The sequence below is a fragment of the Coregonus clupeaformis genome, chromosome 12, assembly GCF_020615455.1.
Source record: "Coregonus clupeaformis isolate EN_2021a chromosome 12, ASM2061545v1, whole genome shotgun sequence".
Classification (NCBI taxonomy): Eukaryota; Metazoa; Chordata; class Actinopteri; order Salmoniformes; family Salmonidae; genus Coregonus; species Coregonus clupeaformis.
Genome location: NC_059203.1, coordinates 55,272,813 through 55,296,383, shown reverse-complemented (window position 1 = coordinate 55,296,383; position 23,571 = coordinate 55,272,813). Strand labels below are relative to the sequence as shown.

At 44.2% G+C, this 23,571-nt stretch overlaps 1 protein-coding gene across 1 annotated transcript in view; it reads left to right on the top strand.

Moving 5' to 3' along the window:
• LOC123492057 (CMP-N-acetylneuraminate-beta-galactosamide-alpha-2,3-sialyltransferase 2-like) overlaps positions 1-23,571 on the top strand; it is a 40,453-nt gene that overhangs the window by 12,904 nt on the left and 3,978 nt on the right. Inside the window, exons 2-3 of the mRNA XM_045223967.1 lie at positions 11,582-12,479; positions 22,369-22,562. Coding sequence (XP_045079902.1) covers positions 11,970-12,479; positions 22,369-22,562 — 704 coding nt within the window. The 5' untranslated portion in view covers positions 11,582-11,969. The remainder of the gene's footprint in view (positions 1-11,581; positions 12,480-22,368; positions 22,563-23,571) is intronic.

The following is a 23,571-nucleotide window of genomic DNA, read 5'->3' as shown; positions in this document are numbered from 1 at the left end:
CACTCCGGTAACTAATCGTTCTATATCGTGGAGCTCCGCCCCATAGGGGAGCACTGCTCCTATTGGTTTAAGGCGGAGCGTAGCGCTCCAAAATGTACTCCCTGCCGAGCCCAACACTTCCCATCGAAACGAAAAGGTCAGGCCTAGCAATGGCTGCGACCAAGTCCCGCAGTACTGCAACTAAAAACCCCTACGGGCGTCACAATATACCGCGTCATCGGTTAAAGACCCGCCCCACCTAGTCCAATGGCAATGCCAATGACTAGTGGGCAGATCACCAGAATAGAAGCCATACTACTCTGTACTAGCAGATAGATGTGCCTCAATATCCTGTGAAAACACTACCGACCACTAATGGAATGACACAAAGTGTCACTCTACATTGTGAACGCGGTAGACCGCCCCACTCATTCAATGGAATCCCAAGATTAGTGGGCAGGAACAAAACATGAGTCATACTAAACTGAACAAGCAGATAGATGACCTCACATTCTGTCAATCAACACATGCCTCTACTGTACTGAACCTGTCAGTCAGGAGTCATGCCACAAAATATGTTTTCTTATCCAAAGCGGACCTGATGGAAACCTTGTCCATAGTCCTGCTTTTTCCTCTCTTCCTAGCTCAAGATCTCCCTTCAGCTATGCTGAGTACAGACCGAGCCAAAGAGTTAGAAAACACATCTGTCAAAAACACGTCTTCCTAACCAAAGCGGACCTGATGGAAACCTGTGTCCACAGTCCTGCTTCTCCTCTCTTTCTTGCTCAAGATCTCCCTTCAGCCACGCTGAGTACAGATCGAGCCAGAGAGTTAGAAGACATATCTAAGAGATAGAAACGGATAAATGGAGACGGCGTCGACCAGGATGCTGCTCTACAGATATCCTCTACCCCTGTTCCTCTGAAAAGGGCAGTAGAAGCCGCTACTCCACGAGTGGAGTGAGCTCTGATACCCTGAGGCAATTGCCGCCCTGCTGCCTCATAAGCTGTCTCAATGCCTTCACAAAGCCAGTGAGACAACCTCTGTTTTGAAAGTGGTCTACCTAGTGCAGCTGCACCGTGACACACAAACAACTGAGGCGATGACCTAATCGCTGCTGTGCGCTCGACGTAACACGCCAAAGCGCGTACCGGGCACTCTCTCTATGAGGAGGAGGAGAAAAAGCCCACAGCTCCACGGTCTGTGACCTATATGAACTCTTAATAACCTTCGGCACAAATGCCGGGTTAGGACGTAACACTGCTCTGCTCAGGTCACCATTGATGGGCAAGCAGTCAGGTCTCGTCGAAAGAGCACACAAATCACTGACCCGCTTAGCTGTAGTCAAAACGAGTAACAGTGCTGTCTTTATAGACAGCATCTTGAGGGGTATTTGATTTAATGGCTCGAACGGCGACTTACATAGCGCTTCGAGTACCAAAGCCAAATCCCACTGAGGAAGCGTGACTCTAGGTGTTGGCCTAAGTCGCCGCGTTCCTAATAGGAAGCGTTTCACTAGAGGGTGGCTAAAGACATTGTCTCTGCCAAAACCATCATGACAAGCTGAAATCGCTGCTGCAAACACTCTAATCGTGGCAGGCAATTTTTGCTTATCAAACATGAGCTGTAGAAAAGAGAGAATACTCTCCACCTGACAGCTCATGGGGTCTACACCTTGTGTGACACACCATCGTGAAAACACGTTCCATCTACTGGCATACATCTTAGAAGTGGAACTGGCACGTGAACCCTGTATGGTCCTGATCACTGCATCAGATAACCCACGGCGCTCTAGCCTGTCCCTCTCAGCAGCCAGGCCTTCAGTGGTTGGCCGATTATGGGCAATTTCCCTATCGTGCCAGCCGCCTGAGACAACGCGTCCCGTCGATGTGGAATTGGCCAAGGTGGCGCAATCAACATCTGACTCATCTCCGCAAACCAAGGAGCCCCCGGGCGATCGGGCGCTATCAGTATCACTGACAGCCCCCCTGACCTCACCCTGGCTAGCAGTGGGAGAATGCAGGACAGCGGAGGGAATGCATACAGGAGAACTCTCGGCCACGGTTGGTGCGCAAAGGCATCCCTTCCCAGTGGCGGTTCGTCCTGTTCCCTCAGAGAGAACCACAGAGGACATTGCGCGTTCACGCGTGACGCAAATAGGTCCACCTCGGCTCTCCCGAATTGTTCCCAAATCTGGAGAACAATGTCTGGATGCAGACACCACTCGTCGTCTCGAGGACCCCCTCTTGACATGAGGTCTGCTCCTACGTTCAAGTAGCCCGGAATGTGTGCTGCTCTCAATGAGCGAAGGTGCTCGTGAGCCCACAGCCACAATTCCTCTGCCGCCCGATGGAGAGCAGGAGACCTGACTCCTCCCTGGCGATTTATGTGGGCTACTGTGGTCCGGTTGTCTGACCAGACCAGCACATCGTGACCCCGAAGGGTAGACGCGAAGTGGGTCAGAACCAGTCGAACCGTTTCCAACTCCAGGAGGTTGATGTGACGACCTGATTGAGGCCACACACCTCCTATCGCTTGTGTCTGACATGTCCCTCCCCATCCCGTCAGGGATGCATCCGTGAATACTGGGATGTGAGAGGACACCTTTCCTATCGGGACTCCGTGCGTGAGAACGCGCAAGTTTCTCCAATAGTTTAGGTCTGCACTGAGCGAGAGGGGAACCACCACCAACCGATGACGTTGACGCAATGGGTCTAGTCTTAGTTGGGCGAACCATCGCTGCATCCTGCGCATATGCAGGAGTCCCAGCAGAACCACAGAGTGGGCTGACGACTTGAGACCCAAAAGTGACATGATCGACAGCGCCGTCACCTTGTGATTCGGACGACACTTCCTTAGGGCTAGCAACAAGGCTACCCTTCGGGGGTCCGAAATTCGAGCCCTCATCCTCACAGTGTCTAGCTGTATCCCCAGGTAGACAATCTGATGAGTGGGCCAGGGCGCGCTCTTTTTCCAATTCACAGCAAACCCCAGACTTGTGAGATGCATCACTGTCTGTGTTGTGTGAGTGATTGCCAGCTCTGCTGACGGGGCGAGAACCAGTAGGTCGTCCAGGTAGGCTAGTAGCCGTATTCCCTGACGACGCAACGGTTCCAATGCCGCCTCCACACACTTGGAAAATGTGCGAGGTGCCAGGGCGTACCCAAATGGCATCCTCGTGTATTCGTACGCCACCCCTTGAAAGGCGAACCGCAGAAACTTCCTGTGACGCGGCTGAACCGGCACATGAAAGTACGCGTCCTTTAGGTCTATGCTCGTACAAAAGTCCCCTCTCTGGACACATTCCAGCAGACGTTTTGTCGTTAGCATTCGGAAGGGCCGTTTGGTTATGCTCTCGTTGAGAATGCGTAAATCCAAAATCGGCCTCACTCCCCCCGTCTTTTTGGGCACTAGGAAATAAGGCGAATATAGCCCTTTGTTCCTTTGCTCCCGGGGAACTACTGTCACCGCCTCCTTCGCCAAAAGTTCCGTAATCTCTGTCATCAGAGCGGCCACTTTGTCTGGCGTTTTCATCACCGTCTCCACCACTCCCCTGAACGGAGGTGGGGTCCGGTGGAATTGGAGAGCATAACCCTTCTGCAACGTCTGTTCTAGCCAGCGTGAGAGGGTGCAGCTTCTTCGCCACTGCCAGCAATGCAGAGAAAGCGGCTGGGCCCGAAGCTGTGGTGCATCCAGTAGGAAGGACCTGTATTCCTCTATGGCCCTTACCGCCACTGTTCCCCAACATCGAAGTGGTGGAACAGCCCAAGGTGGGCCTCCTAGCTCGTTCTGTCAGGGGAGCCGATATGTTGGTTATACCCATAACCTTAGTAATCCGCCCCTCCGTGAACGTAGCATGGGTCTGAATCGCATTAACCGAGACCTTGGTCTGCGATAATGCGCCGTCCCCAGATAGCTGCTGTGTTACAATGCCTGGGGGCGCCGATACTCTGGACACCTTCGTGACCGCGGTAATCGGGCCCTCCGTGAACGCAGCATGGGTCTGGCTCGTACTAGCGGAGACCTTAGTCTGTGCTAGTGCGCCATCCCCAACAAGCGGCTGCGTCCTCATGTCAGAATCTGACCGGGACTGCTGCCTGCTATGTAAAACACTTCTTATACGTGAAGTGTGATGTGACGACCTGATTGAGGTCTTATGGATACCTACTCTATGTGCCTGTTCAGCAACGCACCCTCGGTGGGCTGAACGGCTCTTAGAGTGGTAAGGAAGAGAGGGTGAGATTTGAACGCTCTCGGACGTATTATGGAAAAGGAGCTCTTTTTTGACAAAGTCAGGTGGAGCCAACTCTTTATTAAATACATCAACAAAGGCATTTACATCAACACCCATCCCTTCAACCGAAGGGTGGGGGGGAACAGTGGGCGCTTTCGACACCATCGATGCGTCCTCCATCCACTCCCCCGCGTCCCGTCACGTACGCCTCCTCTTGCCTCCCTTGGAGGGCCAGGTCGACGTCCTCGTCACCTCCCTCGCCGGCTGTAGTGGGGCTACCGTAGCTGCTGGAAGGGCGGGGCCCGTTCCCTTGCTGCTCGTGACCAACGGATGACGCCGATTACGCCGCCTCGCCGTAGACCCCGGTCTACTTGGAGGGGCGGAGGTAGATGGCCTTTGGGATGGAGCGGGGCCGAGTAGTCCTGCCAACGGCAGGTGCTTGGCCAGCTGTTTCTTCTCCTCCTCCAGCTTAGAAAAACGCTCCGTCGCCTCTTTGACTGCGACCCCAAAGAGGCCGTCGTCAGAGAGGGGAGCGTTCCAAAAAGACGTCCTGTCTGCCTCTTTCATGGATGTCAAGGACAACCAGAGGTGTCGTTCCCCGACCACCGAAGTGGCCATGGACCTCCCCGCGCAGACTGCGGACGCCTGTGTCAGGTGGAGTATGGCGGCAGAAATTCTGGACGCCTCCTCCACCTCCTCCGGTGCCAGCTCTGTCTTGCCCGTGGTTAAACGGGACAGAGAGGCCGCCAAGAGGGCAATGTTGTTAGCTGCTGCTACAGCTTGGGCTCCCAACCCAAAGGACTTCTCTAACAGCGACGCTGTGAGTCGGTCCTTGTGGGATGGCAACGTGGCCTTCTTGGAAGAGGGCCAAGGGCTCGAACCCGGTACGAGATACGCCGCCATGGCGCTCTCTAACCTGGGGATTCCCTGACCCTGGAACCTTCCTTCCACTCTCGTGAATGGGAGATACGCTTTTACAGGCGAACGCGCCGCTAAAGGTGCCTCCCACGAGCCCTCAACGTATCTAGCCAGAGAAGACATGGCAGGAGCCACTGGCTCTGCCGCCTTCCTTGGCCTGGAATAAGGACTGCCCTCCATCATATCAACCTACGGTGCGGAGGGAAGAGGGGGCAGCCTTATCACCAGCCGTTGAACAGCTCTCTCAATGAGACCCGGAAAATCCGATCTCAGAGAGGCTGCGGCGAAAGAGAGAGCTTCTGATCTCTCAGAGCTCGTATCCCCTTCGCTATAAGGACTACAAGCCCTTTCGCTCTCCAAAGGAAAGGGGGGCTTGAAAATATGAGGGATGGGGTCCGACTGTTCCATTGGAATGCCAGACTCCTCCTCAAAGTCCTTATCTTCCCCCGAGTCTGCGCCGTCGGACGACGCCTCTGAAGCAGAGGCTAGTATCAACAGCACGTCCTCAAGGGGGATGTCCTCCCTGAAAAACGCCCAACACTGCTTCCTCTCCTTTAAAGAAAGGAGGGCGCAGGAGGCGCAATTCGGGGGACTGCAGACGCCTTCCTTGGCATGCTGGGATCCCAAACACACGAAACACAGGTCGTGGTGGTCACCGCCGCCATGGAAGTGCATCTGCACTGAGCTCTGAAAAGAGCTTTTGGGGGTGGAAAATCTCCCGGTGTGCTCATTTAGACGACGTTGATGACTGGAATATCAACGGCGTTTTCTCGTCCTGAGTCTTGTGCTTCGTCTCTTCTTGGCTCTTCAGTCTAGTCATCCAGTCGCTGAAGAAAAAGGGAGGCTGATTGAGGGGAGGCATCCCCTCTTATAGGGACACCTGTACTCCTATTGGCTGTAGGTGTGTGCATAATTTTGTCTCAGGCTGATGCTGCCTTAGGGCAGAGGGTAAACCAATAGGAGCAGAGCTCCCCTATGGGGCGGAGCTCCACGATATAGAACAATTGCTATGTGTATTTACAATACCCTTCTCCAAACAGATTACTCATTTACCTCTTATCCACTTGGACCCAGCAGGTTCGCTTGACCTTATTCATGGTTTCCTCACGCGTATAGGTGGCAGAATGAAGTCAAGGTCAGAATATTGTGTATCTGTAGACACACCTCGGCCACAATAATAATTTCTTAACTCTCCACCCCAAACTAATAAGCGGGTGAATAGCATGCTATTTGCATTTTCTATAGATGGTTAAAGGACAAGTTTGGTATTTATATTTTATATTTATTGTTTTACATTGAAATTAGTCTACGGACCACGAGAAACTGTAACCCGCTGTTAGAATTTGTTCCAATAGCCACTGCTAACCTGAGCTATGACCAACTCCATTGCTTACATAGTGTAGGTGTGCAAAACGAGCAGAATGAAATGTTGACCCTTTTTTTGTGAACATTAAATTGCATTTTTCATTGTATTGATTGGTATGGGTGTGGCTAATTGTTCCAGAAGCCCATTAGGCTATTTATACCCTCCCGCTAGCAGCTATATGCTTTTTACTGTAAGTCTGCAGTATTAAAAGAAACCAAAAGTTTTATTTTAAATTACCCTAAGATCGGTCAATGAATCTATGTAAAGATGATAAAGCCTTTAAATTTGTGCTTCATGACATACAGTACCAGTCAAAAGTTTGGAAACACCTATTCATTGCAGGGTTTTTCGTTATTTTTACTATTTTCTACTAGGATAATAGTGAAGACATCAAAACTATGAAATAACACATATGGAATCATGTAGTAACCAAAAAAGTGTTTTATATTTAAGATTCTTCAAATAGCCACCCTTTGCCTTGATGACAGCTTTGCACACTCTTGGCATTCTCTCAACCGGCTTCACCTGGAATGCTTTTCCAACAGTCTTGAAGGACTTCCCACATGTGCTGAGCACTTGTTGGCTGCTTTTCCTTCACTCTGCGGTCCGACTCATTCCAAACCATCTCAATTTGGTTGAGGTCGGGGGATTGTGGAGGCCAGGTCATCTGATGCAGCACTCCATCACTCTCCTTCTTGGTCAAATAGCCCTTACACAGCCTGGAGGTGGGTTGGGTCATTGTCCTGTTGAAAAACACATGATAGTCCCACTAAGCCCAAACCAGATGGGATGTCGTATCACTGCAGAATGCTGTGGTAGCCATGCTGGTTAAGTGTGCCTTGAATTCTAAATAAATCACAGACAGTGTCACCAGCAAAGCACCCCCACACCATAACACCTCCTCCTCCATGCTTTCTGGTGGGAAATACACATGCGGAGATCATCCGTTCACCCCCACGCGTCTCACGAAGCCAAGTCTATTCTTCTTATTGGTGTCCTTTAGTAGTGGTTTCTTTGCAGTAATTCGACCATGAAGGCCTGATTCACACAGTCTCCTCTGAACAGTTGATGTTGAGATGTGTCTGTTACTTGAACTCTGTGAAGCATTTACTTGGGCTGCAATTTCTGAGGCTGGTAACTCTAATGAACTTATCCTCTGCAGCAGAGGTAACTCTGGGTCTTCCATTCCTGTGGCAATCCTCATGAGAGCCAGTTTCATCATAGCGCTTGATGGTTTTTGCGACTGCACTTGAAGAAACTTTCAAAGTTCTTGAAATGTTCCGTATTGACTGACCTTCATGTCTTAAAGTAATAATGGACTGTTGTTTCTCTTTGCTTATTTGAGCTGTTCTTGCCATAATATGGACTTGGTCTTTTACCAAATAGGGCTATCTTCTGTATACCAACCCTACCTTGTCAAAACACAACTGATTGGCTGAAATGCATTAAGAAGGAAAGCAATTCCACAAATTAACTTTTAAGAAGGCACACCTGTTAATTTAAATGCATTCCAGGTGACTATCTTATGAAGCTGGTTGAGAGTATGCCAAGAGAGTGCAAAGCTGTCATCAAGGCAAAGGGTGGCTATTTGAAGAATCTCAAATATAAAATATATTTTGATTTGTTTAACACTTTTTTGGTTACTACATGATTCCATATGTGTTATTTCATAGTTTTGATATCTTCACTATTATTCTACAATGTAAAATAATGTAAAAATGAAGAAAAACCCTTGAATGAGTAGGTGTGTCCAAACATTTGACTGGTAGTGTAGGTATAAGCTAACCACGGTTGACTCAAAAGCCATTCCAATTGCCCATTGTATCACAATGTATAGTAGGATACTAACCCACTACAAGGGTCTTTAAATCCCGCCCAAAATGTGGAAGATGTGATACACTTTTTGTTGTGTAACCTACCTACCATGAAAAGAGTATAGACAAAGTTACAATGTATCAACTTTGAGTTGCACGTAGCCTACTTGATACCATCTTCATTTAAAAAAAATCTTATTTAGCCTATAGACCATAGGTATAGTTTCATATTAGTTTCAGAAAAATGTTCTACAATTATCCACCCTATATGGCCTATGGGGGATAGTCAACTATACCATAAAAGTTACGGGAAACCCGCTCTGTGAATGTAGTGTACAGAAAGTTTTCTTGGAGGACCTTGAAAAGCTTGGATGTCCCTGTGAACGAACGTTGCCAAGATTGTAGCCAAGCCATAGGACATTGTGCTGCAGTGGAGAAAAAATATTTTATTTATTTTGTGTAACCTGTCCTTTAGTGGTTAACCGCAGAGGTATCTCGAAGAGTTTATATTAATTTAAGCACTAGTGATATTTTGGTGAATTGTGTTTCCATCACCCAGGCTGATTTGTCATGCTCTTTTGAAGAGAACCGGGACAGTTTTTAAGACTGTCTTTGTTTCTCCCTGGCAATCCCATCAATGCCTCCTCCATGAACCTACACTGCACCTACACTGCCTTTCCAGCCCAAACTCTCAACCTCATCTGAAGCCGACTTTGTTGAACTTTCTATGCGTTTTTAGATTATTTGAAAAGCACTATACAAGTTAAATAAATTATGATTATTATAGCAACAATGAGAGAAGGTGGCTGGTGAACGCTATAGAGTACCACAGTATGAGTCATAATACCCATAAAACCTAGTGGTCAAACAAGGAAATGGTTCCAATCGTTTTTCTACCATTAATTTTTCCCACAGGGGATTTTAGAAACACTTAAAATAAGGGCTGTGTTTCGTGTAGGCTTACCCTGGCATGACAATTTGAATACCGTGTAAATGTCTCTAGGACAAATTGACTTTTATCAATATATTCAGCTGTATTTACCCCCCAAAAATGAAATGCTAATTAGAGACTGCCGAATCGAGAAAAAGGTAAGAATCTCTGGATTAACTATCTAATGTTAGCAAAATGTTGTAATGAATACATTTGCAAAATTTCTTTAAATTGACAGTTCTGCGAACTGTCTTGTGCAAGTTTTAAATTGACACAATACCTGTTAGCAAAGGTGTCAGCTAGAGTTAACGTGCATGAGCTTGCAGGGATTTGTAGTCTTGAATGATGTCTACTTTGATGCTAATTAGCATTTTCGAATCTGAGAGTAAATAAAGCCGAATATATTGATAAAAGTCACCTTGTCCAAAAGAGATTTACATGGTTATAAAAACTTAACGCCAGTGTAAGCCTACACGAAATGCAGCCCTTCATTTAAATGTTCCCTATAGGAACAAATATATGGTGGAAAAACTATTGGACCCATTTCCCTGTTTGAACGTTAGGTTTTATGGGTATTATGACACCTCCACTGAGGGGCTCTATAATGCCTATTGTTATACATGTACAACCAGAGGCTCATTTTATTATCGACTAAGCACATCAAAAAGTAGCAGCTGTTTTACATTTCTGTAGACATGCAATGTTGGGCTGGTGGTGGCGGGGATGGTTGGTTGCATGCATGTTTCCATTTTGAAACATGACTGCTCGTGTTTTCCTGTATTTGGAAGAGGAAGTCCCCATTCTGTCTTTTGTGTGTGGTCTATACGGACACAACTGCAGGAAACACAAGACCTATGTTCAAATGACTAACACACAGCTCAGACACCGCCAACAAGACCTGCCACCAGGGGTCTCTTCACAGTTCCCAAGTCCAGAACAGACTATTGGAAACACACAGTACTACATAGAGCCATGACTACATGGAACTCTATTCCACATCACGTAGCTCAAGTGAGCAGTAAAATCTGATTTAAAAAACAGATAATACTGCACCTTATGGAAGAGCAGGGACTGTGAAGAGACATACACACAGGCACACACACACACACACACCCATACGCACACACATGCTTTATTGCTGTATTATGGATTTTGTGTTGTAGATACTGTATGTTGTGGTAGAGTACAGTCTAATAATGTGTTGTGCGATGAACTGTTTTATTTTGTATGTAATTACCTTAATCTTGTTTGGACCCCAGGAAGAGTAGCTGCTGCCTTGGCAGCAGCTAATGGGGATCCGTAATAAAATACAAAAATACAAATACACTGACGTGACAGAGGAAAGAAAGGTAAACAGAATGAAATGGAATGATGCAAAATGTAGGCTACAAATTGAAGGAAACTAACACTAAAGTGACAGTTATAAATTTATGTGGGTATTACTGACAGTGGCTCCTGATAGTGGCTAATATTTAACATGATACAAATTGTCAAATAAAATGGAGAAACGCCCAGGCATATAATTAAAACATTCTAAAGTGCATACATCAACTAAGCAGGTTCGGCCCTACAGAAGTATTGCTTTGGTCTCCAAATTTCATCCACGCAAATGATGAGGGCATACAATAAAAATGTGTAATAACGGCACAGCTATTTATAGCTTACATCACTGTGGAATAAGATCCGCAATACATGTCATGTTCATGTGATTTTCAGTTTGCTTCCATATGACTGGTTTCACATTCGTCTCCAGGAATCATATGGAAATATTATCTAAAACAATTAAAGCAAATGGAATGTAAATGGAACGTGAAAAGGGAATTACTTAACTTAGGTCAGAATTCCCCCCGTTACACTGGGAATGTAAAGTCCTTAGTTATCACAAGCCTCTTTAGACCAAGAAAAACATTTCCCATATCTGCTTTTCTGTGGTACAGATCAAATTACAAAACATAATTTGTATGAAAGCTTCCACTCCAACATACAGTGCATTCCGAAATTATTCAGACCCCTTGACATTTTCCACATTTTGTTACGTTACAGCCATATTCAAAAATTGATTAAATTGTTTCGTTTTTTACATTTTACATTTTACATTTTAGTCATTTAGCAGACGCTCTTATCCAGAGCGACTTACAGTTAGTGAGTGCATACATTTTCATAAATTTTTCTCATCAATCTACACACAATACCCCATAATGACAAAGCAAAAGCAGGTTTTTAGAAATTTTAGCAAATTCTGCTAAATGACTAAAATGTAAATGTAAAATGGTTGACGTTTATTTTGTTTCCGAATCATTGCGTTGATGCTGATATCTGTGTATGTTTGTGTCTTCTAGAAGCAGGAAGCTATGCAGCGTGCGCAGACCAGAGCTCTGGAGAGAAACATGGAGGTTGAACCAATGAGAGGCCTTCTTTAGGCTGGGCAGGAAGGCTATTTCCTTCCTATTTTTTCTTTCCTCGCCGATTGCCTTGAACAGAGCAAGGCAGTCTCCCTCGTAAGCGGCAGACAAAAGTATTTGGTCGAATGGTTTCCTGGGACTTATTCTCCTTGATCAAATGGGACCCATCAGGCCAGGGTCACAATCCAGCTAACACCCTCTTTCCATTATAAACTCAGGTATCAACCAATTATTCTGCATGTTTGTGTTACCTGTGATTTTAGGAAGTGTGCCATCTCTCTGGCTGGAACAGCAGGGAGATAGAACATTAGGAAGTAGTTGCTGAATGTTTCTGGTTCTTACGCTTGAATCCGGAAGCACTAAGGATATAAAGTCAAGGAGCCAAGACAATACCACTGGACTGCCTAAGTTGGGTTCCACCACTGGAACTCCTGGTGCCGACGCCTGTTGTCTTATCACTGGACTGCCTTTTACCCAGGGCACTGACTGTACCTCAAAACATCCAGTCATGCTCTTCAAGAGGAAGTTGTGCCTGTTTTCTCTGTTTGGTGGGATTCTCTTTGTCATGATCACCATTCAGAAGAACAACATCCTGTCTATGACTTTGATGAAGACCCATGCCACCTCCAGGACTGTTCCAGGGCCCGCTGTTAACCGAACATGGGCAACACACAGTGCCACAGTGCCCAGTCCGGACAGGATATGTGAGTGCCCGTCCTGCATAGCGGACATGGAGGTTTCTGCGTGGTTCGCTCAGCACTATGACCCCCAGCAGCAGCCCTTCCTCACAGACAGAGACAACAACATGGACCCCCTGGCCCTGAAGTGGTGGCTGGTAAGACCATTACTATTGATGAGAATACTGTGGCCATGTATGTGGCCAAATACTGTCAGCTTATTGTTAAAGGTGTATGATTATACAGCAAAAATTCTGTATATTGTAACAAAAATTACAGAAAGGAATCTCTGACACTTTCCCAAATAATATGTCTGTACATTATTAGTAGTACATCAGTACAATGTAACACATTTCTACTTAGTAATAATAATAATAATGTAGTATTACATTGTATTACTATATATGTGACCGACCAGCTCGATTCGGTCTTTTGTAGTAAAATTTGAAATTGTGTTTTTTACATTGGATAAAAGTAGAGACTCATAGCTAGAAAATAGTATATCATAGGCTATAACTAACAAAGCAAATGGCTCTGAGATATGAATAATATTACTACACAGATCATACACGTAAAGTTAACTAGCGAGCCAGCCAGCTAACGTTAGCTAGCTAGCTAACAGTACACTTTAACTTGAAATGAAAACGACTTTCTGATAAAATTAGAAACGTGTAATATCTGAAAATGTAGCTATCTAAACTATCTAATCCGAACTCATCTCTCGGCATGTCCAGCCCACTCATTATCTCAGCCAATCATGGTTAGCGGGAAGGTTGCTGTCTTTTTCTGTGGTTAAAACAACTAGGCTCGTAATTTAACAATTGTATTCGTATTTACAGATGGCATACAAGTTTGTTATTAAGGCACATGAAAGTTCACATGTTCCAGAAGGCATTTCTGTCAAAAAACGCATTTTGATTTTTAAAAAAAGTTTACGTTCAAATTTGTATTTGTGTTTATTAGGGATCCCCATTAGCTTTTGTGAAGTAGTGATGCGTGACAGACACCTAGTTTCCTGAAACGAGTCACTTTTTTTTTTGCGAGTTCATATTTGACGGAAGGACCTTTGGCAACCATTACAGCTGTGAATCATTTTCAATATGATTTTACCAACTTTGCACAACTCTTAAGGCAACATATATACATCGTTTTTGTCAAAATTGCTCAAGTTCAGTAAATTTGGTTGGGAATCATTGATGGACAGCAATATTTAAACCTTGTTTTTAAGCAGATTTAAGTCAGGACTCAGACTGCACCATTCAGGAACACTTGAGTGTTCTTGAATGGTCCAGTCTCAGTCCTGACTCTTGCAAAGCCATTCTGGTGTGTATTTTCATCATGTTCTGGGTATGCTTGTCATCGGCATGGACTGGGGAGTTTGTCAGGATCAAAAGAAATATGAAAGGAGCAAAGCCCAGGTAAAAAGTTAGAGGAAAACCTGACTCAGTCTTCTGAAAACCTAACCATGGGATAGTTGTATTTTTCAGAGTGACAATTAGACAAATTGGAATGCCAAAGACACAGCAGAATGGCTTTCTAATAGGTGTTGAGTGTTCCTAAGTGGTCTAGTCTCAAACCTGGCATGAAAATCAGAGACAAAGTTTGAATATTGCTGTCAATAAATGATTCCCAACCAAATGTACTGAGCTTGAGCAATTTTGACAAAAACAATGGAAAGTATTCATATCCCTTGACTTATTCCACATTGCAGCCTGAATTATAAAAATGGATACAATCGATTTTTTTTCTGACCGATCTACACACTATACCCCATAGTGACAAAGTGAAAACAAGTTTTTAGAACTTGTAGCAATTTAAAAAATAAATAAATACAGAAATATCTAATTTACATACAGTGGGGAGAACAAGTATTTGATACACTGCCGATTTTGCAGGTTTTCCTACTTACAAAGCATGTAGAGGTCTGTAATTTTTATCATAGGTACACTTCAACTGTGAGAGACGGAAAAATCCAGAAAATCACATTGTATGATTTTTAAGTAATTAATTTGCATTTTATTGCATGACATAAGTATTTGATACATCAGAAAAGCAGAACTTAATATTTGGTACAGAAACCTTTGTTTGCAATTACAGAGATCATACGTTTCCTGTAGGTCTTGACCAGTTTTGCACACACTGCAGCAGGGATTTTGGCCCACTCCTCCATACAGACCTTCTCCAGATCCTTCAGGTTTCAGGGCTGTCGCTGGGCAATATGGACTTTCAGCTCCCTCCAAAGATTTTCTATTGGGTTCAGGTCTGGAGACTGGCTAGGCCACTCCAGGACCTTGAGATGCTTCTTACGGAGCCACTCCTTAGTTGCCCTGGCTGTGTGTTTCAGGTTGTTGTCATGCTGGAAGACCCAGCCACGACCCATCTTCAATGCTCTTACTGAGGGAAGGAGGTTGTTGGCCAAGATCTCGCGATACATGGCCCCATCCATCCTCCCCTCAATACGGTGCAGTCGTCCTGTCCCCTTTGCAGAAAAGCATCCCCTAAGAATGATGTTTCCACCTCCATGCTTCACGGTTGGGATGGTGTTCTTGGGGTTGTACTCATCCTTCTTCTTCCTCCAAACACGGCGAGTGGAGTTTAGACCAAAAAGCTCTAACAAAAAGCTCCTTCTCCCATTCCTCCTTTGGATCATCCAGATGGTCTTTGGCAAACTTCAGACGGGCCTGGACATGTGCTGGCTTGAGCAGGGGGACCTTGTGTGCACTGCAGGATTTTAATCCATGACGGCGTAGTGTGTTACTAATGGTTTTCTTTGAGACTGTGGTCCCAGCTCTCTTCAGGTCATTGACCAGGTCCTGCCGTGTAGTTCTGGGCTGATCCCTCACCTTCCTCATGATCATTGATGCCCCACGAGGTGAGATCTTACATGGAGCCCCAGACCGAGGGTGATTGACCGTCATCTTGAACTTCTTCCATTTTCTAATAATTGCGCCAACAGTTGTTGCCTTCTCACCAAGCTGCTTGCCTATTGTCCTGTAGCCCATCCCAGCATTGTGCAGGTCTACAATTTTATCCCTGATGTCCTTACACAGCTCTCTGATCTTGGCCATTGTGGAGAGGTTGGAGTCTGTTTGATTGAGTGTGTGGACAGGCGTCTTTTATACAGGTAACGATTTTAAACAGGTGCAGTAATGAGTGGAGAACAGGAGGGCTTCTTAAAGAAAAACTAACAGGTCTGTGAGAGCCAGAATTCTTACTGGTTGGTAGGTGATCAAATACTTATGTCATGCAATAAAATGCAAATTAATTACTTAAAACTCACAGTTGAAGTGTACCTATGATAACAATTACATACCTCTACATGCTTTGTAAGTAGGAAAACCTGCAAAATCGGCAGTGTATCAAATACTTGTTCTCCCCATTGTAAGTATTCATACTCTTGAGTCAATCCATGTTAGAATCAACCTTGGCTGTGATTACAGCTGTGAGTCTTCCTGGGTAAGTCTAAGAGCTTTGCACACCAGGACTGTACAATATTTGCACATTATTCGTTTTAAAATTCTTCAAGCTCTGTCAAGTTGGTTGTTGATCATTACTAAACAGCCATTTTTAAGTCTTTCCATAGATTCTCAAGCTGATTTACATTACCAGTCAAAACTTTGGACACACCTACTCATTCAAGGGTTTTTCTTTCTTTATTTTTTACTATGTTCTACATTGTAGAATAATAGTGAATACATCAAAACTATGAAATAACACATATGGAATAATGTAGTAACACAAAAAGTGTTAAACAAATCAAAATATATTTTATATTTGAAATTATTCAAATAGCCACCCTTTGCCTTGATGACAGCTTTGCACACGCTTGGCATTCTCTCAACCAGCTTCACCTGGAATGCTTTCCCAACAGTCTTGAAGGAGTTCCCACATATGCTGAGCACTTGTTGGCTGCTTTTCCTTCACTCTGCCGTCCGACTCATCCCAAACCATCTCAAATGGGTTGAGGTCGGGGGATTGTGGAGGCCAAGTCATCTGATGCAGCACTCCATCACTCTCCTTCTTGTTAAAATAGCCCTTACACAGCCTAGAGGCCTGAAGAATGTAAGAATGCTGTTCATTGACTATAGCTCAGCATTCAACACCATAGTACCCTCCAAGCTCATCATTAAGCTCGAGGCCCTGGGTCTGAACCCCGCCCTGTGCAACTGGGTCCTGGACTTCCTGATGGGCCGCCCCCAGGTGGTGAAGGTAGGAAACAACATCTCCACTTCGCTGATCCTCAACACTGGGGCCCCAAAAGGGTGCGTGCTTAGCCCCCTGCTGTACTCCCTGTTCACCCATGACTGTGTGGCCAAGCACGCCTCCAACTCAATCACCAAGTTTGCAGACGACACAACAGTAGTAGGCTTGATTACCAACAATGACGAGACCGCCTACAGGGAGGAGGTGAGGGCTCTGGGAGTGTGGTGCCAGGAAAATAACCTCTCACTCAGCATTAACAAAACAAAGGAGATGATCGTGGACTTCAGGAAACAGCAGAGGGTGCACCCCCCTATCCTCATCGACGGGACCGCAGTGGAGAAGGTGGAAAGCTTCAAGTTCCTTGGCGTACACATCACCGACAAACTGAAATTGTCCACCCACGCAGACAGTGAAGAAGGCGCAACAGAGCCTCTTCAACCTCAGGAGGCTGAAGAAATTTGGCTTAGCACCTAAAACCCTCACAAACCTTTACAGATGCACAATTGAGAGCATCCTGTCGGGCTGTATCACCGCCTGGTACGGCAACTGCACCGCCCGCAACCGCAGGGCTCTCCAGAGGGTGGTGCGGTCTGCCGAACGCATTACCGGGGGCAAACTACCCGCCCTCCAAGACACATACAGCACCCGATGTCACAGGAAGGCCAAAAAGATCATCAAGGACATCAACCACCCAAGCCACTGCCTGTTCACCGCGCTATCATCCAGAAGGCGAGGTCAGTACAGGTGCATCAAAGCTGGGACAGAGAGAATGAAAAACAGCTTCTATCTCAAGGCCATCAGACTGTTAAATAGCCATCACTAGCACATTAGAGGCTGCTGCTCCCTATTAAAATCACTGGCCACTTTAAGAAATGGAACACTGGTCACTTTAATAATGTTTACATATCTTGCACTACTCATCTCATATGTATATACTGCATTATATTCTATAATATTCTACTGTATCTTAGTCCATGCCGCTCTGTCATTTCTTGTCCATATATGTATATATTCTTAAATCCCATTCCTTACTAGTTTTGTGTGTATTAGGTATATGTTGTGAAATTGTTTGATACTACTTGTTAGATATTACTGCACTGTCGGAGCTAGAAGCACAAGCATTTCGCTACACCTGCTATAACATCTGCTAAACACGTGTATGTGACAAATAAAATAAAATTTGATTTGATTTGATTTGGTCATTGTCCTGTTGAAAAACAAATGATAGTCCCACTAAGCCCAAACCAGATGGGATGGCGTATCGCTGCAGAATGCTGTGGTAGCCATGCTGGTTAAGTGTGCCTTGAATTCTAAATAAATCACAGACAGTGTCAACAGCAAGCACCCCCACACCATAACACCTCCTCCTCCATGCTTTACGGTGGGAAATACACATGCAGAGATCATCCGTACACCCACACCACGTCTCACAAAGCCACGGCGGTTGGAACCAAAAATCTCCAGTTTGGACTCCAGACCAAAGGACACATTTCCACCGGTCTAATGTCCATTGCTCGTGTTTCTTGGCCCAAGCAGGTCTCTTCTTCTTATGGGTGTCCTAGTAGTGGTTTCTTTGCAGCAATTCGACCATGAAGGCCTGATTCACACAGTACCCTCTGAACAGTTGATGTTGAGATGTGTCTGTGACTTGAACTTGAACGTATCCTCTGCAGCAGAGTTAACTCTGGGTCTTCCATTCCTGTGGCGGTCCTCATGAGAATCAGTTTTATCATAGCGCTTGATGGTTTTTGTGACTGCACTTGAAGAAACCTTCAAAGTTCTTGACATTTTCCGTATTGACTGACCTTCATGTCTTAAAGTAATGATGGACTTTTGTTTCTCTTTGCTTATTTAAGCTGTTCTTGCCATAATATGGACTTGGTCTTTTACCAAATAGGGCTATCTTCTGTTTACCAAGAGTGTGCAAAGCTGTCATCAAGGCAAAGGGTGGCTATTTGAAGAAACCTAAATATAAAATATATTTTGATTTATTTAACACTTTTTTGGTTACTACATTATTCCATGTGTTATTTCATAGTTCTGATATCTTCACTATTATTCTACAATGTAGAAAATAGTAAAAATAAAGAAAAACCCTTGAATGAGTAGGTGTGTCCAAACCTTTGACTGGTACTGTATGTCAAACCTGTAACTATGCCACTCAGGAACATTCAATGTCTTCTTGATAAGCAACTCCAGTGTATAATTGTCCTTGTGTTTTGGGTTATTGTCCTGCTGAAAGGTGAATTTGTCTCCAAGTGTCTGTTGGAAAGCAGACTGAACCAGGTTTCCTCTAGGATTTTGACTGTGCTTAGCTATATTATGTTCACTCTGTCATTTAGGTTAGTATTTTGGAGTAACTACAATGTTGTTGATCCATCCTCCGTTTTCTCCTATCACATCCATTAAACTCTGTAACTGTTTTAATGTCACCATTGGCCTCATGGTGAAATCCCTGAGCGGTTTCCTTCCTCTCCGGCAACTCAGTTAGGAAGGACGCCTGTGTCTTTGTAGTGACTGGGTGTATTGATACACTATCCAAAGTGTAATTAATAACTTCACCATGCTTAAAGGGATATTCTGCTTCTTCTTTTTTTTTACCCATCTACCAATAGGTGCTCTTCTTTGCGAAGTATTGGAAAACCTCCCTGGTCTTTGTGGTTGATTCTGTGTTTGAAATTCACTGCTCGACTGAGAGACCTTACAGATAATTGTATGTGTGGGGTACAGATATGAGGTAGTCATTCAAAAATCATGGTAAACACTATTATTGCACACAGAGTGAGTCCATGCCACTTCGTATGTGACTTGTTAAGCACATTTTTACTCCTGAACTTATTTAGGCTTGCCATGACAAAGGGGTTGAATATTTATTGGCTCAAGACATTTTAGCTTTTCATTTATATTATTCCACTTTGACATTATGGGTTATTGTCTGTAAGCCAGTGACACAACATCTCAATTTAATCCATTTTAAATTCAGGCTGTAACACAACAAATTGTGGAAAAAGTATATACTTTCTGCCCTAAGAGTTGTGCGAAGTTGGTAGAATCTTATTTCAAATTATTCACAACGGTAATAGCTGAAAATAGTGCTTCCACTAAGTATTAACTCTGGGATGTGAAGACATCCACAATCAAGACATCTTAGTTTTTAGATTTTATATTCATTTCAAAAATGTTCAATAACTTTAATTCACTTTGAAAATGTGTAGTAGGTTGTGTAGGAAAAAATATCAAATGTAAATTATGAAGACTATGCAAGGGGTGAGTAGACTTTCACTAGGCACTGTACAGTGGGGAAAATAAGTATTTAGTCAGCCACCAATTGTGCAAGTTCCCCCACTTAAAAAGATGAGAGAGGCCTGTAATTTTCATCATAGGTACACGTCCACTATGACAGACAAAATGAGAAAAAATAATTCAGAAAATCACATTGTAGGATTTTTTATGAATTTATTTGCAAATTATGGTGGAAAATAAGTATATGGTCAATAACAAAAGTTTCTCAATACTTTGTTATATACCCTTTGTTGGCAATGACACAGGTCAAACGTTTTCTGTAAGTCTTCACAAGGTTTTCACACACTGTTGCTGGTATTTTGGCCCATTCCTCCATGCAGATCTCCTCTAGAGCAGTGATGTTTTGGGGCTGTCGCTGGGCAACACGGACTTTCAACTCCCTCCAAAGATTTTCTATGGGGTTGAGATCTGGAGACTGGCTAGGCCACTCCAGGACCTTGAAATGCTTCTTACGAAGCCACTCCTTCGTTGCCCGGGCGGTGTGTTTGGGATCATTGTCATGCTGAAAGACCCAGCCACGTTTCATCTTCAATGCCCTTGCTGATGGAAGGAGGTTTTCACTCAAAAATCTCACGATACATGGTCCCATTCATTCTTTCCTTTACCGGATCAGTCGTCCTGGTCCATTTGCAGAAAAACAGCCCCAAAGCATGATGTTTCCACCCCCAATGCTTCACAGTAGGTATGGTGTTCTTTGGATGCAACTCAGCATTCTTTGTCCTCCAAACACGACGAGTTGAGTTTTTACCAAAAAGTTCTATTTTGGTTTCATATGACATTCTCCCAATCCTCTTCTGGATCATCCAAATGCACACTAGCAAACTTCAGACGGGCCTGGACATGTACTGGCTTAAGCAGGGGGACACGTCTGGCACTGCAGGATTTTAGTCCCTGGCGGCGTAGTGTGTTACTAATGGTAGGCTTTGTTACTTTGGTCCCAGCTCTCTGCAGGTTATTCACTAGGTCCCCCTGTGTGGTTCGGGATTTTTGCTCACCGTTCTTGTGATCATTTTGACCCCACAGGGTGAGATCTTGCGTGGCGCCCCAGATCGTGGGAGATTATCAGTGGTCTTGTATGTCTTCCATTTCCTAATAATTGCTCCCACAATTGATTTCTTCAAACCAAGCTGCTTACCTATTGCAGATTCAGTCTTCCCAGCCTGGTGCAGGTCTACAATTTTGTTTCTGGTGTCCTTTGACAGCTCTTTGGTCTTGGCCATAGTGGAGTTTGGAGTGTGACTGTTTGAGGTTGTGGACAGGTGTCTTTTATACTGATAACAAGTTCAAACAGGTGCCATTAATACAGGTAACGAGTGGAGGACAGAGGAGCCTCTTAAAGAAGAAGTTACAGGTCTGTGAGAGCCAGAAATCTTGCTTGTTTGTCGGTGACCAAATACTTATTTTCCACCATAATTTGCAAATAAATTCATAAAAAATCCTACAATGTGATTTTCTGGATTTTTTTCCTTAATTTGTCTGTCATAGTTGACGTGTACCTATGATGAAAATTACAGGCCTCTCTCATCTTTTTAAGTGGGAGAACTTGCACAATTGGTGGCTGACTAAATACTTTTTTTCCCCACTGTATATGGATGTGTAATGTGTGTATTCCCAGATATACTCGCCAGTCATCATTTTATTCCTATGAGGGATTTAGGGCTCTATTCAATCTTTATCGCTGAAGCGTTAGAAATGTAAAGGCAATTTCCAATTGAGCCGACATATGCAGCGTTTACCGTGAATGCAGTCTTCGCTAATGCTGAACATTGCCTTTAAATGTCAATCACGCTGTAATGCTGAACTTCCGTGATATGGATTGAATAGAGCCCTTAGTAGTCCTACTCTCTTGTCTCTCATGCATGCTGCAAATATCAAAGTTTGAAGTCAAAAAAGAATTGTGGCAAATGGAGAATATCTTAAAAAGACAGCTTCTGTGGTGCACAGCAAAAACTAAACGTGCTCTGTTTCTACCATCATTTCCTGGCCAAATGTCATTAAAACCTACTGCGGTGGATTTCTTGCACTATAATCGTCAGGGTGATTACTTTCCAAAATAAACTCCCTGAAGGAGAATTCTGCCTCAGTTAGCCTTTCTCCAGTCTGAGCCTTTGTTTCAATACATTTTAATTTAACGTAATTAGAGGCTTTTGAGGTTTCGCAAGCAACACTGTAAGTGGGCTAAGATAAGCTTGGCAGTGTGGCACTTAAATGCAGTGGTCAGGACACACACACACACACACACCGACACACACACTGTGTTGCCATAGTTGGTCTGCTAAGAATGCCATGCCAAAATTGTTAATAAGATTACCACAAAGAGGCTGGCTGGTTATGAAAGGGCACATTTAACACAAGGCCTCCCTCTGGAGCTGCCAACATTAGAATTTATTTAGGCTGGTGATTCCCTGAGTACTGAATATTAAAAGGACCCTTGTATATTGCCCTGTTTTTGTTTGTTGGTAGTCAAAGGTGAGCGCAGGCATTATTCCTGTGAGATATTGTTGTTCCACATCTAAAGTGAGTTTTTAACATTCCCGTCAGGCTTTGCAGCAGTCCACCGATGAGCGTACAATATACGAGGTGATCCAGAAGATGTTCCAGGTCATCACTCCCCCTGCCATGGATGTACAACCCAAACAAGCTCAATGCAGGAAGTGTGCAGTGGTGGGGAACTCAGGAAACCTGCTGGGCTCTCAATACGGCTCCTTGATAGACTCCCATAACAGTGTCATAAGGTATGTCCCAGAGAAAACATGGCCCAACGCAGACAACACAAACAATCAAACAGTCAAAACAACCATTAACAGACATAACAACGGCAGTACATAGTCCAAACAACCATGATTATCACCAACATAGTCTAAAAAGCGAGAGCAGGCATTACACAACCCCATCGCTGCCGTGATCCAAACAACCTACAGCCATTCACATTGGCAGGATTAGGCAATAGTGAGCTTGATGAACCGCAGTGACCAGGCTTCAGTTCCAGACATGCATCAATCCACCTGACCCAATTACCTCATCCCCTGAAACCAGTGAGGTATGCCAAATGAGCTCAATCAAGACCATAATTAGTTAACTATTGGTTAAGTCAGGTGGTTGACTGACTGTCTGGAATGAATGCACACATACACTACCGGTCAAATGGGTTTTTCTTCATTTTTACTATTTTCTACATTGTAGAATAATAGTGAAGACATCAAAACTATGAAATAACACACATGGAATCATGTAGTAACCAAAAAAGTGTTAATCAAATCAAAATATATTTTATATTTGAGATTATTCAAATAGCCACCCTTTGCTTTGATGACAGCTTTGCACACTATTGGCATTCTCTCAACCAGCTTCATGAGGTAGTCACCTGGAATGTATTTCAATTAACAGGTGTGCCTTCTTAAAAGTTAATTTGTGTGTATACAGAAGATGGTATTTTACCAAATAGGGCTAAGTCCATATTATGGCAAGAACAGCTTAAATAAGCAAAGAGAAATGACAGTCCATCATTACTTTAAGACATGAAGGTCAGTCAATTTGGTGCATTTCAAGAACTTTGAAAGTTTCTTCAAGTGCAGACGCAAAAAAAATCAAGCGCTATGATGAAACTGGCTCTCATGAGCACCGCCACAGGAATGGAAGAGGATAAGTTCATTAGAGTTACCAGCCTCAGAAATTGCAGCCCAAATAAATGCTTCACAGAGTTCAAGTAACAGACACATCTCAACATCAATTGTTCAGAGGAGA